Below are 20,938 nucleotides of genomic sequence, written 5' to 3' on the forward strand. Positions count from 1 at the left end.
TCAAACTGTCTTCAGACACATTTAGGAGATAACCAATAACTGTTATGTCGAGAATTAACTTTTACCTTGAAAAGCTCTGCTGATGCCAAATGAATTTTTCTGAAGACCGCTTTCACCCATCAGTCCAATTGCTAATATCTACCCATTTCCCTTCAATTTGATGCATTTTCTTGCCTTGCTAATGGATACAGCTAACAGAAATAGGTGACCTCCCTTTTATGGCCTTTTTGTACAATAAAAAAAATATTTCCCTTGAGACAGGAAGGGGCTTTTGTGAAGTACGTGTTACTGAAACTAAAATAGTAGAGAGGGAAAAAAACAGATGAGAAAACTTTGGAGCTTTGTAACCTTCCAGGAAATTCAGCAGCTCTGGGAATTCCAGTACCCTCTCAAACAAATTCCTCTCAAACAAACCTCCATGAAAAACCTTAAAAGGTGCTTTTTGTTCAAGAATTATTTTAAAAATCTTGTATAATCCCAAAATCAGTGTGTGTGAGTTCTTGTCACATAGATGACTCCTTTGTGTAACGGTGATTAAACTATGCACAGTTTCTATGGACTGCTTTTAGGAATGTACACTGACAGTTGTATTGGCAAAAAAATATTTTATTTCATTTTGTAACCACAGCTTTGGAGATAGACCCAAAAATTAGTGGGTGAAATCGATGCACAAAAGGGGGCGCTCAGAGCCACTTTAAAGCATACAGTAATAGGAAAATTATCTGTGCTTACCTAAAAATTTCCTTTCTTTGGTTATTAGGGTCCACAGATCCAACACAATGGGTCTTTCAGTCTCTTTGCAGCTTGGGAGCAGAATCATGCCTTCAGTCACTGACAGCACAGGAATGCTGCACCCCTTCTAGTTCCCTCCACTTAAGGCAACTTCCAGAGCCAGCATAATTCAAGTCTGCCTTCCAAAATTAAAGATTGTGTTAAATATATTTTGAGAAAAAGCACAACTGCAGAGCATAGGGATTTCCCCCTAGTGAAACAAACACCAATCTTTGGATCTCAATTTCCATCTCCATTCTGACCTTTATGTTTCTAGAGTGGGCCAGATCAGTGGACCTTATTACTTGAAGAAAAGAAATTTTCAGGTTAGTAAAGATAGATAAATTTTCCAATTCCTCATCATGCTAAGATCCACAGATCCATTATAACAGGACTTTCACAGGAGAGTGCCTGTAAAGGTCGGAACCAGGATCATCCATTAAATGTGGACATCAAAATGTGATATAGTATATCCTTTCCAACCCCTAGACACTAAGGAATGAAGAGTTCTCTCAAAAACATGGCATTGGCTAAAGATGGGATAATCAATACATAGAATTTGGTGACTGTATGGATAGATCACCATGTGGCTGCCTAGCAGATCTCAACACAAGAGACATGACTACTCTGCCCTGGGATTGTCAGTGTTTCTGGCCAGAATGTTGATGCTTAACTTAAGAAAGACTATTTCTTAAATTTACTTTGATAATTAATGCTGCAAGCACTGTGAGGACTACTTATCTGATTTTAAAGTACAATACAGAGCTCAAAGAGATAGTGGATATCAGAAAGTCATCTTTAATGGATGGGAGGTACCTCCTACTGGGTTTCAATCTGGACAGTGCTGTAAGAAGTAGAATGAGGTTCAAAAGTTGTGCATTATGATCCTGTATGACCAAAAAAAAAAAAGTGGTTGTTCTAAGAAAGCATTTCATATTGTGTGTTATACAAAATGTCCTTTTTCTGAATGTGCAGAAAACATTACACTACAGAGATTTGACCTTTTTGCTTGGACACTCTTATACACTCACAACAAAGCCCTCCTGTAGGAACTCAAGGCTATTTCTCACCTGTTAACATGCTAGTTAAACTATGGACTTTGCACCAGCCAACAGAATAAGTTGTATTTGTTCACCTCCTTTTAGCATCCATAAGAATGATATTCACTTCATCACAAAACCAATTAGAACCTATCTGATGCTGGATGGAAAATTATTTTTGCAATAACAAAACAACAGGGACATCAGAAGGTCCAATGCTGAGTTAATCACGCCTGAGTGCCATAGCCTTATTGGCCAGAAAGGCATAAACAGTATTACTGCTGCTCTCTTCTCATCTTTTGTGCTGTCACAGAAAAGCATATGGCAGAGACATTATCCAGCTTTGTGAAAATCCTTCCCCACCTCAAATCCCAGATCCTGACATGTGGAGATGCCACAGGGTACTTTATTGTGCTTCTAGATGAGCCCACCACATTGATTTATAATACGTAAGAATATTTCTGGATTGAGATTCCACTCAGCTTAATCCAATTTCTACCATGTAAATCTTAATGTTTATCTCCCCGTTGATAGGTAGGGCACCCAGAGATGGGAAAATTTGCTCCACCCAGGACAGGAGAAGACAATTTCCTCTCTGGAATAAGGCTGATTTTGTTCTTACTGATTTATTTATGAAAACTGTATCAGGCCTGGTCTACAGCAGAAATTTACATTGTCTAGCTATGTCTCTCAGGGGTTTGGATTTAGATGTAGCTATACCTACCTAACCTGGTGTACGCAGCACTGGGTCGATGGAAGAATTCTCCCACCGACCTAGCTGTCACCTGTTGAGGAGGTAGAACTCTTGTCCATTGAAGGACGAATGTAAGAGGATTCCCAATAGTCTCCAGTAAGAACTGGATTTCTGTTTCTGGGACACAATCCTTTTCCTTGTGGCCATGATCTTCTTCAGTTACCTGACAGTATTCATCCTCTGCCCAAGCCTATGATTGACTTTCCTAGCTCCTGGTGTTTGTGTTCAACATGAATCAAAAATATTCCAGAAACGATATCACTCTGTGTGTTTGTTTCACCTTTCTCTGTACAGAGACTTGATCAGAAAAATTGTCCAGGAAGCAATAAAAGTGAATATCCTTCTTCTTTAAAGCCAGTTTTAATACTACCATGATAATGGAAGAGCATTTTTCAGTTTAAATGGTAATGATCGAAGTTGGAAAGAAGAAAAAAGAAAAGAGCCATCCTTGCCATCCATATGCCATCCTTACCATATGCCATACAATATGGCATATCATATGCCACCCATAACCAAGATGTATAAATTACATTTATAAATAATTTTATTATAATTATAGTGGCCTACTGGCACTACTCCCCTCCTGGAGATAGGTGATGGAAAACTGCCTGTTCCTGGATCCAGCCATTCCAATCCTGCCTAGCTCCTTTCCTGCTAGGTGGAAGGTGGGCTGAGATGACCCCGTCCACATTGGGCTGTGAGGGGGAAACAACGTCCTTCCGAATCAGACACTGAATAAGGGGGTGAAACATTGGACACTGATCTTTCCTTTTGCCTTTGGGTTTTCTCAGCCTACTTCACTCCCTGAAACCTGCAGGGGCACAAGCTGCTGCAAATGCCTCATAGAAGAAACTGAGGTGAGGGGATAGTCTCCCTAAAAAGCAAATGCAGCTCTGGGATATGGCTGGGAATTAGATACAGTATTGAGCCAAATTATTAGTCAGTTATTCTCAATAAAAGGTTGAAATTTTCCTCAAAAAAGGCTCTGCCGCTGGGAGGTCTGGCTGAGCCATATGCCACTGGGGAGGGAAACAGAATTGGAGGGAACTTCAAGGGCAGGGCATTCCACTGCTGTCAGTGACCCAGCCCTGGTCTACACTACAGAATTACTTCATTATACCTACATCACTGCAAGTGAACAGGGGGTAAAGTACGCACTGTAGTGCATCCATGGAGCTTAACAGCATGAAAAAAGGGGCATAATGAACAGGACTCCAAACAGGGTAGGCACTGTCTATCTTGTCTGCCCTGGAAAGCCTCCACTGATCTGTACAGTCATTGAGCCACATTTCACACAAGGAGAGCTTTCCCTTGGAGTTAAAGTTAAAGCAAAACCAAGGTCAACAAAAACAAAGAAATAAATCTTCATACAAACAGGACAAAAAAGGTTTCCACAAAATAAGGCTTGCCAACCTGGTTTGCCTTTGCTTTGCTGAGGTTCCATGGTTAGTTTATCCACTGCTAAACTCGGACTACTGCAGAGCAACTGGGTTTAGGCCCTTTTCTTCTAGCAGAGTTCTCCCCTGCTCGTTAGCTTAATCCATTACATCAGTGTTGCCTGGTAAGGCATTTAAAAGTCAGTTAACCCACAACCTGCTAATTCTGGGATAGGGCCTCTGCACCCTATCATAGTATCTTATAGCTTTTAAATATACATATATACACCCACACACAATGTGTGTGTGTGTGTATGCACACATATGCATATAAACACACACATCAAACTGATGTTCTTTTCCCCATCTTGTTCCTTTTGCATTTTGATACAGAATTTTTTTTCCAATGAAAAATTCCAAGTAATTGAAAACATTATTATACCTGGCTGAGTGCGTTAATGAACTACTCAGGGAAAAATCAGAGCTCTCACTGCAACAAAGAGAGCATAGTTTAAGCACTCAATTCATCATTTTTTGTTGAAGAATTGCAACTTTTAGGTCTGTAATCAAGTGACCAAAGAGATTGAAGTGTTCGACTGATTTTTGAATGTTATAATTCTTGACGTCTGATTTGTGTCCATTTATTTTTACGTAGAGACTGTCCAGTTTATCCAGTGTACATGGCTGAGGGGCATTGCTGGCACATGATGGCATATATCACATTGGTAGATGCGCAGGTGAACGAGCCTCTGATAGTGTGGCTGATGTGATTAGGCCCTGTGATGGTGTCCCCTGAACAGATATGTGGACACAGTTGGCAACGGGCTTTGTTGCAAGGATAGGTTCCTGGGTTAGTGGTTTTGTTGTGTGGTGTGTGGTTGCTGGTGAGTATTTGCTTCAGGTTGGGGGGCTGTCTGTAAGCAAGGACTGGCCTGTCTCCCAAGATCTGTGAGAGTGATGGTTCGTCCTTCAGGATAGGTTGTAGATCCTTGATGATGCGTTGGAGAGGTTTTAGTTGGGGGCTGAAGGTGATGGCTAGTGGCGTTCTGTTATTTTCTTTGTTGGGCCTGTCCTGTAATAGGTAACTTCTGGGTACTCTTCTGGCTCTGTCAATCTGTTTCTTCACTTCAGCAGGTGGGTATTGTGGTGGTAAGAACGCTTGATAGAGATCTTGTAGGTGTTTGTCTTTGTCTGAGGGGTTGGAGCAAATGCGGTTGTATTGTAGAGCTTGGCTGTAGACAATGAATCGTGTGGTGTGGTCTGGATGAAAGCTGGAGGCATGTAGGTAAGCATAGCAGTCAATAGGTTTCCGGTATAGGGTGGTGTTTATGTGACCATCGCTTATTAGCACCGAAGTGTCCAGGAAGTGGGTCTCTTGTGTGGACTGGTCCAGGCTGAGGTTAATGGTGGGATGGAAATTGTTGAAATCATGGTGGAATTCCTCAAGGGCTTCTTTTCCATGGGTCCAGATGATGAAGATGTCATCAGTGTAGCGCAAGGAGAGCAGGGGCATTAGGGACGAGAGCTGAGGAAGCATTGGTCTAAGTCAGCCATAAAAATGTTGGCATACTGTGGGGCCATGCGGGTACCCATAGCAGTGCTGCTGATTTGAAGGTATACATTGTCCCCAAATGTGAAATAGTTATGGGTGAGAACAAAGTCACAAAGGTCAGCCACCAGGTTAGCCATGAGATTATCTAATGTGTGCTAGAGAAACTTAGATTCTTAATCTGTATTTTCATGCACTGCAGTTCCACATTCTTTAGAATATGGATGATATCTTACAAATGTAAACAAACAAAAAAACCTACATCCTGAATTTTGGACTTCATCTGACAACCACTGTCCTTCAGGCCATGTTCAAATACTTGAATAGCACTGCATATTGACAATCATAAAATTAAGTATGCAATTGATTGTTATTTGGATAGCAGTGAATCTTGAAATATTGTTGGTCAGTAAGCCTTCCCCCCTAACGAATGTAACTTAAAATTCAAAAAAGATTCTGCTGCAGTTAATTCTGCTAGAAAATTCCTTAACCTGATGATACCAGCAGAGTATGTTCATCCTTATTTGCAGCTCGATATGAGCTAATTCTCTGAAGTCTGAATAGGCATCTTCTACAATACAGTTATCCATCCTCTACACTATGGGCTCCAGGAGGGACTGTTAATAACAGATTCAGAAGGTGCATAATACTTAGGTATTAGTGGGTTACTGTATATTTATCAGGGGCCTTTGATAACACTAGAGTAATGAAGTCAGAAGTTACCTAATCCTATTAGTGTCAAACTCTTTAATTTTCAGTAAGACATGACCATATTAATAAAGGCCTGTTTACAAATGGAATGAGCTCAGTGTTGACAGTTTTTTCACAGAAGGTGAACGTTGATAACCACCCCAGGCTTTCTGTGACCTACTTAAAGGGCCAGTATACCACTTCATTGTCCTCCCTTATGCTGCTGGCACCAGTGTAAAAGAGCTCGTCCGTATGAATTTCAATGTAGTCTGATTAGTTGCAGCACATCTTCTCCTTCAAGCCTGGTTGGAGAACATAAGTGAGGGTCACTGCTCTACCTCCTTTTTCAAGAAATGAGAAGAGGGAAAACAGGCACAAACGGCGGATTAAAGCAGCAGGTTTCTGGGATATAGTATCAGACCTGACATACAGCTCTGCAGAGCAAATTCAATTTATTTTCCAGTTGGAATAAAGTTACTCCATTAGCTTGGTGTGTGTCACTGTGGGCTCTTTTTGCAGAGACATTAGCCATTCTCCTTTCATCTCTCGCTCAGTATTCGCAACAGTGTATGGCTCTGAGCAGCAACACCATAAGGTGAAAAAAGATAGCCTCTTTCAGGCCATAAAAATTAATTTTGTATGTCCCACTCTGCCTTCTCTCCATTGTTGTTATTTTCCATTGCCCAATCAATTTGAATCAGAGCTGCTAGCTCTGCTCATAAACAGTAATTTGATAACTCACATACAGTAAAGTTAGATTTAACTACAAATCCAGTCTCATTCTATAATCCTGGCATCAGACGTAAAAACTTAATTCTTTAGGCTATGTCCACACTTACGGCAGTGTACATACGCTGCACGGCCCCCTAACACGGGTATAAATACCTGCTCAGAGATAGCTCTCAAACAGCTCCAACAATTTCTCTTTAAAATAGAAAATGATATTAAGTCAGAAATGCTGCTATAACTCTACAATGCAGAGAGTTCAAGAGAAAATGCTATTATAATCATTGTGGGGAATGGATACCACAAGCTGACACGCCTTTATATGAGTCTATTGAGCCTAGCATGGATTCCTTTGGGAAATGCATCTATGATTGAATTAAAGGAACAAATACTGATTAAATGAACCAGTCTGACATGAAGCATTGTTTAGATGTCACGGCCCTGATTCTGGCTTCTGCTCAGGCCCCGTCACCCCTCTTCCACTGGTATAAAGGGGAAGTAAAGTCAGCTGAACCGGCTATCCTCTAGAGTAGACTACAGCTGGCATAATGACTCTTTATTAGCATGTGGGAGGCATAATCACAGGAGAGAAGGTGTCTTGAGTTTTGCTGTACTCCAGCTATTCTCATCACAGCATTGCCCTGGTCTGCTCTAGTTTACACTGGTCCTAAACCAGCCAGAGAATCTGAGGGGCCACCCTGTGTGCCACTCCCCTAAGCTGCACAAGCTCCGAATCAGGGCCGATACCTGTACCTGTGGAAGGGGAGGCTTTTCTTTTTAAAGAGATTAATAAACAATCCATCATGAGAGAATTTAATTTCTTAAGTGATCTGAATCCGGATTTCTTCAGTAATGCTAGTTAGCTAAATCTCCAGCCCATGAGACTTTCTGGAGAGGAATATAATACTTAACAAATAAAATTCCTGTTACATGCTTACCAAGCAATCTTCTCTTCTGTTGTTCCTTTATTTCACCTCTTAATTGACCGAGATGCACCACACTTTCTATAAAGCTCTCCTTGCTAGTTGACTAAAGAACCTCTTGAATTGTCAATCTGGAGAACACCTGTGCCAAGGATTCATGACTGTGACCTTAGGCATGTGGTCAAACTTGTACATAAGAGCAATTTCCAGCTGATGAAACTTAGTATGACTCCTGCTGCCTCAATCAGCATGAGAGTTGTCCACCTGTGACAGCTAATGCTTGTGGACCACAGGAGAACCATTTCCAGTATTATTTTTATTTTACTATTTATTACAGCACCTATTGCCATATGTAGGTGCCTCAGTTGCAGAAACCACACATCCACACACACACTGCATAAGCTACTTGAATAAACAAAGCAAAAACAGTTAGACAAATGACAGACAAAGTAAACAGGCTTTACCATCATCCCCAAGGATTAGGTTATGACAAGCAGCTCAGGGGACTGAATTCCTAGATGGGAACTCCAAGCCAAGCAAGCTCTAATACTCACTATGTGGTGTTCCCTCAAAGAACAAAGAGCAAAAGCTTGCCAGCCACTTTCATTTTTTTTTAATATGGTATGTGGTGAGAAATGATTTCTCAGATAGCTGGTTTCCAGCCCATTCAGGGCCTTATCACCAACGTTGCACAATGCACCCAGAACTGATTGGGGAGCAGAGCAGAGACCTGAGCACAGACGTTCTCTGAGCAGCCAGACCTCTCAGGAGTTGTGGGTCATAATGACACCAAAATACCAAGTCCAAACTCTACTAGGAGACTCCATTATTCAGGTCTCTTCAGAGCATGTGACTCTGGTGGTCATATTTTGCAGACCTCTCCCTGGAAAGAAGTGAGCAGATCCAAACTCATTTTACTTTGGAACTTCAGTTAGGTTTCAGGGGCTCTCCCTAGAGCAAGTGATTTATTAACTTCACAACCCGGCCAATTCCCTATGAACTGTGGAGACAATCATTAAATTGAAACTGAAGAGAGATATGTAATGACATGGTCTCAGAAGTGATGGCCCGAGCCTACGACAAGCAGATAACAAGCAAGAATATGTATTCAGTTTGTCTTCAGAATCCCTAATTACAAATTACTCTGCAAAACAACCCGAGAGAACCTCCTGCATACCACTGCTGGGACTGGTAGTAAAGGGAAAAGAACAAATTAACAAAAAATAATCATTTCCAAACCCAAGGACCAGTCAGGCAGGCAGTACCAGGCTGACTCCTTACCTTAGCATTTTTATCAAGAATAATATTCCTAAATATCTTCAGAGAAGGCAGAAAAATACGATACATCCTAACTGCAGAGCTAACCCAGGTGATTGGCACCCGGTCTGAGTATCCAGGTTAGTCTAGACCAAGTGTGAGCAGCCATATTGCAAAGCCATACCTGAGTTACTGTGTCCTCAGTGGTGCTGCACTCACCTATGGTGTGTGATTTCTGGGAGCATATCCCATGGTTCTTTGTGCTACCGTAAAATGAGATGCTCTATGATTCTTTCCCAATGAACTGTGGGAGAATCTGTCTGTCCTTCCAGACACTCAGGGGGAACTGTAGCATTGGAGGACTAAGGGCACTCAAGTGACTTAGCCAGTGTCTTCACTATAAAGTGGGTAGGTTCCAACCTCAGTGAAAGCAGCACCTGGGCTTCAACCCCCATACCCAGTTAATCCAGTTTCAAAGCACAGTGACAGAATACACTCCTGTGTTCACACCCTACACACTGTTGGAATAATCTTTGTACAAAGTATGCCTTGTAAGGTATCATCTGAAAACTCGTAATTTCCTGGTCAATATCCTGATAAAAAGTGTGGCAACACTGTATGTGAAGTTATAAGATTCCTCTGTATGGTATTATTAACACGTGTCCCAAAACCCAAAGCCCTGCCCAGACAGAAGCTGGCAAACAGGTCTGTCCTAAACAAAGGAACGTGTGCTCTACTGCTTACATGCAAATTAAGCAAACAGAGTCATCAAGTAGGAAAGGAAGACAAAGGAAGTTCAAACGTGAAAAAAATAGCAGGGAATATCCTTCCACATAGTCTCTTTGTCTCTTAGTGCCCAGCTAAAAATATTTTTCACGAGGGGGACTGAAACTATATAATAGGAGGGACAAACACCCTCGGAACCTCATCGTCCCTGCTCATCACATTCACTGCACCTGAAGAGACAAAGGAAGCAGTGGGTGGACTCTTGGGGAGGGGTTCTGACCTACACAGTTTGGTCAGTAAGACTGCTGAAATGACATGGTGAGAAACTTTGCTTGAATCTGATGAAATTTGTTAAGTTAGGCTGTAGTAAGCATTGTATTTTTATTTTTCTTGTAACCATTTCTGACTTTTATGCCTCATCACTTAAAATCTCTCTTTGTAATTAATAAACTTGTTTTATTGTTTTATCTAATCCAATGTGTTCAAATTGAAGTGTCTGGGTAACTCCAATTGGGGCAAGAAGTTGTTTGCATCTTATTCCCTTAAAGGAATAACAGACTTAATACAGTATAGCCGTACTGTCCAGGAGAGTGCTGGGCAGTACAGGACATACATTCCTGGGGGGAAATCTGAGTACTGGGAATTTGTTGGTGCCCCTATGGTAATTTTTAAGGCTGGTAAGAAGCAAGGTGTGGCTGGCTGGCTGCAGCACACACACAGAGATAGCTGGAAGCAACTTAGAGGCTGGAGGCTGTTTGTGAGCAGCAAGGCATTGTAAAGGGCACCCCAGGTTACATAGCAAGGGTGACACAGCTACTCATTAGTCTGGATTGTACCCTGGTATGTCACAAGCACCACTATCTTCTGGGCACATCTACACTGCCCCTAAAGTTCATGTTAAGGGGGTGTGAATAGCAGTATGCACTGAAGTGCTGCACAGTAACTCCCTCATTAGATGCTGAAGGTGCAAACTTAAAGATCCCGAGTTTGACTACTTTAATGCAAACTTGGGACCTTTAAATTTGTCCCCACAACATCCACATGAAGAAGTTACCGTGCAGCTTTTCAACATGCCCTAAAACACACATCCTATTCTGACTGTGCAATGACCTGTCATTAGAATGCTGAGCTGCCTTTTTTCCAGGTCAGAAATTCTAGTCTGAAGAAACTGAGCTTAATATTCAGCATAACCAGCCATATTTTAGCCTGGTTTATACAAAGTGATGAAAAGGGATTTTCTGGGATTTTTTTGTTTTAACTGAAAGCATAAGTAGAAATTACAAGTACTATTTTGTTCAGATCACAGTCATGTGGGATATCTGAGGACTCACATTTAAGCAGCAATCACAGCTTAACACTTCACAATAAATTTTGCTCTCTGTCTGCTCTGACTATATCACCCTCATCTTTGATCCCCTCCCTTGTTTCCTCTTTCTTTCCCCACCTTGTTTGAGCTCTACCTCTTAACTGTCATGGCGTTGCACAAGTCTCCCAATGTATCTTAGATCTCTGACCTCATATTCTACACAACTGCCTTCTCTCTGAGCTTTTGCGTCCTCCCCTCAAAAGATCACTTTAAGTATGTCTACACGGCAACTAGAAAAGGAGTACTTGTGGCTCCTTAGAGACTAACCAAGTTATTTGAGCATAAGCTTTCGTGAGCTCCTTTTCTTTTTGCGAATACAGACTAACACGGCTGTTACTCTGAAACCTGTCATTACACGGCAACTGTGACTGCAGCTCAGGTAGCCATTCCCATCTAGCTTTAGTCTTGCTTCTAAAAACAGCAGTGACGGTGCAGCAGCACAGGCTTCAGCATGAGCCATAGGTGCTAGAGCTGGGGGTGATGCTGCACCCCCTGGCTTGAAGTAGTTTCCATTATGTAAAGGATTTACAGTTTGGTTCAATAGCTCTCAGCACCCGCACTATGAAAATTGTTCCAGCACCCCTCACATGAGCTGTACAAGCCCACCCAAACCCATGGATATGGATATGTATATTCCTAGCCTGTGCTGGGATCCATGCCACTATATCTTCATTGCTACTTTTAGCTGCATGAACTACATTAAAGCTAGTGTGAATATATTTACATGAGCTGCTGTCACATCTCCCATTGCAGTGTAGACATACCCTTTGTCTCCTCCTCCTCTCAGCTTTGTGCCACCTTTTATGCCTATGTTTGGAGCAGCTTCTTACTCTCCTCCACTAAATTCACTGACAAAGCCCAGCTTTTCTGCAAAACTTTCCTATATTACCCTCCGCAGAGTCTGTATTTGCACACATTTTAGCATTTGCACCATTATTGCAGATGTCAAAATTAGACCATAAGCGCCTAAGGGCAGGGACCCGGTCATTCTACTGGAATGCTAAAATCAATGGTCATAATCTATTTAAGAAGGATCAAGTGGGTGAAAGGGGAGGTGACAAAATGGCATTACCTGTTTCTGAGTCACTGATAATTCAGAAGAAAATGTTCTGGAATGCTTACTGATCAATGTCCTAATAGATAAAACACAAGTTGGGGTATTAGTTGGGTCTGCTACAGAACACCAAATCACACTAGGGTACAGGATGTCCTACTCCTTATGCACCTATCTGCAACATGTGGGAGAAAAAACTGTGTGATCATGGGGGAACCTTAATTGAATTACATATGTTGGAGGTCTCATGCTGCCAGTACTAAACATACTTTGAATTTCTAAACATTATAGATGACAATTTCGTAACTCAGAAAGAACTGCAGCCAACATGGGGGAGATCTTTATTAGACCTTGTCTTGACAGATATAGAGGAACTGACCACAGAACTAAAAATTGATGGTAATTTAGGTACAAGAGACCATAACATGATCACATATAGAATGTGCAAGCAAATAAGTCCAGACTAGTAATATATGTAGTTGGTGCTTTAATAGGGCTAGTTTCACAAAGCTGAAAACAACTGAGCCAAACCATCTGAGAAGAAGAATTTAATAAGAAAAATGTGAATGATAATACAGTATCATTTAAGACCACCTTATTAGATGCTCAAAAAGACACAGTGCAGGAACAAGGCTGTGCTAGCTAAAAAAAAGATCTGGTTAATGGGAAAGAGAAGGCAACTATAAAAATCATTAAAAAAATCTATAAAAATGGAAGACAGGGGAAGTTGATGTTATGAATATAAATCAGAAGTTATGATTTGTAGAAAGTTTATAAGGGAAGCAAAGGGCCACAAGGAGAAACCTGTGGTCAGTAAAGTTAAGGCCCATAAGAAGGAGTTTTTTAAACATATTAGGAACAAAAATAATCCTGATAATGGTATTGGTCTATTATTAGATGGAAACAGTAGAATTATCAATAATAACAATAATAATGCAGAAAAGGCAGATGTATCAATAAATATTTCTGTTCTGTATCTGGGAAAAAAATCAGATGATATAATCTCATATATGGTGGTGGTAATACTCTTTTCATTCCACTAGTATCTCTGAAGAATGTTAAAGAGAAGCTATTAAAGTTAGACATTTTAAAGTCAGCAGGTCCAGATAACAGGTCCAGTTAATGTTGATTTTAAAGTCAGCAGGTCCAGTTAATGTTGATTTTCAGTAAGTCTTGGGCACTGGGGAAATTCCAGAAGACAAATAAAATTCATGTTATGCCAATTTTTTGAAAGGATAAATGAGATGACCCGGGTAACTATAGGCCTGTCAGTCTGACAACAAACCCGGGCAAAATAATGGAGCGGCTGATACAGGACTCAATTAATAAAAAAATTTAAAAGGGTAATGTAATTTATGCAAATCAACATGGCTTTGTGGAAAATAGATCCTGTGAAACTAACCTGCTATATTTTTATGAGATTACAAGCTTCACTGATAAAAGAGGTAGTGTTGATATATAATATACTTAGACTTCTCTAAGGTATTTGATTTGTTATCATATGACATTTTAATGAAAAAAATTAGAATGACATAAAATTAACATGGCACACATTAAATGGATTAAAAATTGGCCAACTGATAGGTCTCAAAATGTAACTGTAAATGGGAAATTGTTATTGACCATGTATGTTTCCAGTGGGGTCCCACAGAGCTGGTTCTTGGCCCCACACTATTTAACATTTGTATCATTGACTTGGAAGAAAACATAAAATCATCACTGATAAAGTTTAAACAAAAATTGGAAGAGTGACAAAGAAGAGGACAGCTCACGGATACAGAGCAATCTGGACTGTTTAGTAAACTAGGCACAAGCAAACAATATGCATTTTAATACAGCTAAATGTAAATACATTAATCTAGGAACAAAGAACACAGGCCATACTTACAGGATACGGGACTCTGAAAAAGATTTGGGGGGAGGGAGATAATCAGCTGCACATGAGCTCCCTCTGTGGCCAAAAGAGCTAATGCAATCCTGGAATGCATAAACAGGGGAATCTCAAGTCGAAGTAGAGAGGCTATTTTACCTGGTGTCCACAACTCAAGAATGCAGTTGTTAAATTGGAGAGAATTCAGAGAAGAGTCACGAGAACAATTAAAGGATTAGAAAACATGCCTTATAGTGATAGACTCAAGGGGATCGATCTATTTAGCTTCGCAAAGAGAAGGTTAAGGGGTGACTTGATTAAAGTCTAAGTATCTACATGGGGAACAAATATTTCACAATGGGCTCTTCAATCTAGCAGAGAAAGGTAGAACATGATCCATGGCTGGAAATTGAAACTAGACAAATTCAGACTGTAAATAAGGTGTACTTTTTTTTAACAGTGATTGTAATTAACCAAAGGCCATGGTGGATTCTCCATCACTGACAATTTTTAAAACAAGATTTTTTTCTACAAGATCTGATCTAGGAATTATTTTGGGGAAGTTCTATGGCCTGTGTTATACAGGAGGTCAGCTAGATGATTACAATGGTCCCTTCTGGCCTTGAAATCTATAAATCTATGAAAGTGCTTTTCTATGACTAAATGAGAATGGCAAATTCCTTTGGATACAAGCATATCTGCATATTGACTTGCATATGTGCATATTTTCTTAGAACTTTCTTAGAAAAAAGGGAACCTCACTTGTTATGTGTTGCTAAAGTGATATATTCTAAAATAGTGCAACCTACTGAAAATCTATCTGAAGTAATTAGTAATGTATTCTTGCAGCGCCTGATCAATTGCAATTGCTACTGCACTTACAGGATCAGCGAATTTTTTTTACAACCTGCAAACAGTCTCTTAGGCAGGATAACAGTATGATTTATTGAAGTCTATCTAGATGCCATTTGTTCTGCTAGATTCTGGTCCTTTATGCAAATATAAAAACATAGTCTTTTTCTGAAACTCAAACAGCATTTCTCCCATATGTCCTCTCTACAGCCTTCTCTAAGCAAGCACCACAGGAAGTAACACAGAGAATAGATGGAACTGCCTGCCTGTTAGAGTTCAGACACTTCGAACACTGTATAGTTGAAGCAGAGAGCCAGTTATAAAGTTTGAATGTGTTTTACAATGAATCACTTAGCTACTTATTGGAAGTTCTTGCCTACTGAGGCACATCCTAGAAACCTAGAAAAAATGGACAAGAAAGGAGGGTTGGATGCTAGCCTCACATGGTCAGTATAAGCTTTCTGAAAGGAAATCTCTATAAAATTTCTGTGCACAACACTAGACAAATTAAATCCTGCGTTAGGAGGGTACAAGTAATGGCCTCAATTTTGCAACGAGATCCATTGGAGCATATTCCTGTGCTTGTGTGGAGCTCACTGCAGGAACTGGGTCAAATATACTTACCTGGAAAAACTATTCCTATTTAAAATTAGATAATTAATTACCAAGGTGCTAACTACACAGATTTTTAATAATAGACAACAGACTCAAATAATGATTTGATTTGTTTAACTAAAAATGCACTGAGCATGATCTTATATTAAAATGATTTTGTAACTGATTAATAATGTATTTTGCAATATTCTAATGATTTAGAATGCAACAATTATGACGGCTTTTTACCTCATCTGGAGAGGAGTAATGCTATCATTACTGTATATTAAAGGCAATCACATATATTGAATGCCTTTAACTGTATAAATAGTGAGGAAAGCAGGTGCTGCTGAAAAATCATATGAAAGTCATCATATTTCCAACCAGAGTTAATACTGCTTGAAAACCTAGCTATTAAGGACCTTAAGCAGTTCAGATGAGTTCTGAGTGTGAGGTTTAGGTTCATAAATAATTATTTATGTAGCAATAATCTTCTCCACGTATCACAAATAAACTCTGCCCTCAAGCAAGTAAAGCTTAGCTAAAATTATTAAAAAGTGAAATGTCAATAAAGGGCTAGAAGCAGATAATGCCCTGGAAGTACTGTACAGCTTGTTGATGTTGCAAATGAGTTGAAAATATGTTGTTGTGTTTAAATCTAGAACAACATATTCACTTTGTTGCAGTATATTTACTACACAGTCACTTTGTTGCTTCTCTAGGCTGAGTCCATTGCGCACACCAGGGGCTCTTTGCATCTCCCCATACCCACCACAAGCTCCACGTGTACCGAACTCCCAACCTTTCTATTTGAGGGATTCCCTGCAACTCTCCACCTACCTCAATTAAAAGCAACCTCAAAGCTACTCTAATTTGTGCTCACACTGCCCATATCCTGTAAGAGCTGTGAGCAGCTGAGAACAACAAGAGAGTATTGCAAGAGCAATGATGCCCTGGCTGCACCCTGACCTCAGACTTGGTGCATCCTCTGACTCAGATGCTGCATTTGCAGTACAGAGGGAAGCGGTGTTTTAGAACCACCCCAGCCCAGGGATCCCCCTCCTGATGCCAGTGATATTCCCCAGAATGTGGATGTATTCTGAACCCTTTACACTTACTGATGCAGGGGGCCCAAGGGCAACAGACAACATTCCAATTATTCCCACTTCAGTAGCATCAAAGTAAACATTTGCTGGTCTGATTTCACAGCCCTTTTCAGGCAAAAGTCTCACTAAAGTCAGTGCGAGCTGACATTGATTCTGGAACTGCTAGATCAAGCCTACCGAAAATTTATTCTTTATACCGTAAAAGGCATGCTGCTTTTTGCTCAAGGTTCTGTTATCACCTCAATACTGGTAGACTATTTTCTCCTCTTAAGAATAGTTCCATTATTTAACAAGGTTTAAGAGTTCAATTTACTGGGCATAATTCTGATCTCAATTTTTCAAACCTAACAGGCATCTCCACTGTTATAAAGAAGGTAGTATGGTGTAGTTGGGAGCAGAATTTGGTCCACAGAACAGTAATCCGTAGAACTGCTCTTTTTCTTTTTTAAAAAAAGATACCACAATTGCTCCACATTTTTCCTTGGCTGGAACCAAGGAACAATGTGGGGTGTCCTGATGTGGATGCTCACACATTGAAATTGCACTTTCCTTACTTTTTTTTTTAAAAAACTACCAGTAGTCCAGTAAGTTTGTTAGTTAATTCCCTTAAGAAGTTTGCAGTGCATAGTAACTGTACTGGCTGATTTCTACAGATTCTAATGTTCACATTGGTTTCCCTTTATTAACAAGGTTTTCATTCTTTCTGAATTCTCCAAAACCTCTGTTTTATTTTTCTTGCTAAAGGCTAGGTTTTTATAACAAAGGCAATTCAGTAGCTCAGCCAGTTGAGAGTCACCATTAATGTCATTCCCTCCTCATTTATTAATGGGTCTACTACCTCTCCAGTATTTCTTTTTTTCCCCATGACACAGTTGTAAAAGCCCTTCTTGTTCCCCTTTAGCCAGCTTCATTTTCTGCAGCCCTTATCTATCTTTCTTTAAAAAAATGTTAAGATGAATTAGATTTCCACCCAATGCTGCAATATCGAGGATCATTTTAAATAAATCATTTTCCATTACCTAATTACTGTAAATCTACCTAAAACCAAAGTTAACAAATGAAGATCACAAATGAATCACAATCACACTTTCCTCCCAAAATATGCCAGACTTGTGATGACTTTTTTAAAATCAAAAGATGACTCTATTAACACCTCCAATGCCATGTGCTTCTGCATGCCCAAGGCTACGCTTTGTGAAGCCTTCCCAGTATTTTTAGTAAGTAGCCAGGACCTACACAGTGTACGTCCACAAGACCACAGAAGTGCCCCTTTGTTGCCTGTGCATCATAGATCCTAAGTGTGTGAAAAACTTAAAAGGAATGCTGCTGCTTTTTAAAGATTTCCATAAAGACACGTGATAATTTCCTCCCTTTGTCATTAGCTAGTATCCACTTCTCCACAGGTAATTCAGGCAGTAAGCTACTTTAAAAAACTAAATTAAATTAAATTAAATTGCTGGCAAGTTCCAGTCTCAGTGTTTGTTAGATATCTAGCCAGCCAAATGATGCAATAGCCTGCATCCATTATGCATTCTTGAAGGAGACGGCCAGTAAATCAGGATGCTTGCTGTGGAGACTGTCTAGTGAACTGTGCAGAGATATGCCCAAGTCCTTCAAGGAGAGGGGACATTTTCAGCCTCTCACATGCTATTCCAATAGGTTTTAGGATTTAACTAGTTTTCCTTTTGAACTCTCCAGTTAAGGACACCCATGTACAGGGAAACCTTCACTTGAGAGCCACATAACTTTATGTCCAACAATTATCTGTCTGCAATTGTCTCCTTGCAGTGACCACAAATCTTCCTCATCTATTTTCCCACACTTACATTTTATCCTTTTATTCCCTATTCCATATCTGTCTGCATTTCAGCCCATCCCCTCTCATTGCCAGAGGGGAGAAAAGCTGGTATTTTCCAGTACTTTCTGATGTGAAATGTCAAATGCCCTGCTTGTTACAAGCAAATTTGCATTGTTACAATGGCCTTTGAGAATAACACATCCCCCCACAGGCCTACCCAATCATTAGAGAAACAATCTGATCGAGTCAGTTCAGTGGAGGGATTAGTCTTCCCTTCTTTGGAATTGTTCATCTATATCAGTCCTTTTATGTCCATTTTACAGGTCTCCTTTGTTCTTTCAAATGCCTCACTGCCAGGGCTGCTGATCATATGCACTAAGCACATGCTAGCATATGGGCTGTTTACAAAATGTGTGTGTATATATGAGCAAAAAAAAAAAAAATACCTTCCTTCTTGACAAATAAAATTGCTATGAGTTTGGAAACCTCCACAGCACACCTTCTGTTTCCTGGGCCAGATCTTTAGCTGATGTAAATCATTATAGCTCCATTGCCACCAGCTGAGGATCTGACCCACAATCTTGAAAGTTTTCTTGATGCCTTTATGGGTCAAATTATGATCTCAGATGCACAGGAGTAAATCTGGAGTAACTCCATTGACAGCAAATGAGTTATTCAAGTTTTACACTAATATAACAGAGAGTCAAGGAACATTTCTTATGTCTTTTATAAAGGAACCAAGTTCCCCTGGGCTGATTTTCCACTGCTCAAATCTCATTTGCAAGCAGTAGGAAGAGTTTAGTCCATCGCAAGCTGTTGTAAACATGCCTGTCATATTGTGAGCAAATGCCTTACTGGTCTGAGAAGACTTTTGGCCAGTTATATAAAAATCATATACCCCTTAACGGGCTGGTGGACAGTTAACACAGACATACATGCACATCGTGTTATTTATCACATAATACTGTGCACACGTACATACATACATACATACACAGATCTTCACAAAGTGATAACATGATGTGCTTTAATGTAATCAGATAGGGGCATTCTCAACATTTTAGGACAAATATGGTGCATCTCTAGGATGGCAATATAGGGTAATTCTGCATTTCAGTGATCTAGTGAAGACCAGAAAAGTTTGTGGACTGGTAGTGACATCAAGACACACAGTACTACGGAAGAATAAAAGACACTCACCTTAAGAAGTTCATAATGCTGAATGCCATTCACTCCAATGTCAGGATCAATGGCCGAAGGGACAGAATAGCGGGAATTAATGGCTGTGTTCTCAGGGATGGAGATGTTAATGACTGTTGAGGGGAAAAGGGGAGCATTGTCATTGATATCCTCTATCAGGAATCTGATCTTGACCAGTCTGAAGACTTCATCAGGCAAAACTGCTACCTCCACCTCATAAAAGCAGCGGTTCTCACTAAAAATGCCAGAGCACAGCTTCTCCCGGTCTATGCGGTTTGCAGTCGTGAATATCTCACCAGTGTTTTCCTCCACCCGGACTAATGGCACATCCCCAGTCTTATACACAAGCTTGAACTGAAGAGGTGATGAAAGGGGCACATCCGGGTCCAGTGTCAAGTTCAGATCCTTGAGCAAATTGCCAATCAGGACATTTTCCGGCAGTTCTTCCCTCACAGTATAATTCTTCTCTTGGGCACCAGATTGAAATACAATGCAGGCTAATAAGACTGCCAAGAGGTAGGTTCCAGACAGCAAGTCCATCTCCAGAATGGCTAATGAGTTCTGCTGAAGAACACCAAGAGTAGCTGGAAAAAGAAAAGAAAGGAAGAGATTATTAAAAAGCCTTAAAGCAGTACGCCAGCCAAATGGTGGAAATGCGAAAGCCAAGTGATTTGAGAATTGTTGCAAAACTAGGTCAATGAAATGCTATCTTTTACTGTGACCACTGTTACATAAAACGAACAACAATAAGGAGATAATCCCTTATATCTGCTTTTTTTTTTGTTCCCACTTCATAAATGTTGAGTTCAGAATGTGAAGAATGGATCCTCCAAAAATATTAGAGTCCCTATGAGAGTGTGTTCTTCCCACTCTCTGCTCCCAAAGACAAACCCTCCTTTCCAGCCCTCCCTCAGCCACATTGGCACTCATCTTTCTCTCACTCCCAACTCCTTGATCTCATTCGCTAGTGAGGCAGCCAAGCCAACCTCATCCCACCCCAGCAAGTGGTTTGCAAGCAGGCGTCAGCTGTCTGCCACCTGCTGGAGTGGGCTAATTCACTTCTGCATATGAACCTCTGCAGACCACAGAGCTGGGATACAAACTGTACTACTCTTAATCCACCTCTGAATTTTGCACAACTAAAACTACATGACAGCTCTAAGCATTAAAATGTTCTATCATCTAATATAGCAATTCACACGGGCAAGGAAAACTAATCAAAATGATGTCTGAAGAACTTTGGCCAACAACTGATGGAAAGTCCAACTACTATCACAACACACAGC

At 40.4% G+C, this 20,938-nt stretch overlaps 1 protein-coding gene across 4 annotated transcripts in view; it reads right to left on the minus strand.

The window, feature by feature from the left end:
• The window catches only part of PCDH11X (protocadherin 11 X-linked), a 985,888-nt gene that overhangs the window by 860,642 nt on the left and 104,308 nt on the right, over positions 1 to 20,938 (minus strand). For all 4 annotated transcript variants that reach the window (XM_043522099.1, XM_043522098.1, XM_043522100.1 and 1 more), the window contains exon 2: positions 19,653 to 20,236. In XM_043522099.1, the coding sequence (XP_043378034.1) occupies positions 19,653 to 20,192 (540 nt within the window). In that variant the 5' untranslated portion in view covers positions 20,193 to 20,236. The remainder of the gene's footprint in view (positions 1 to 19,652; positions 20,237 to 20,938) is intronic.

This window comes from Chelonia mydas, chromosome 9, assembly GCF_015237465.2.
Source record: "Chelonia mydas isolate rCheMyd1 chromosome 9, rCheMyd1.pri.v2, whole genome shotgun sequence".
NCBI classification, from domain to species: Eukaryota; Metazoa; Chordata; order Testudines; family Cheloniidae; genus Chelonia; species Chelonia mydas.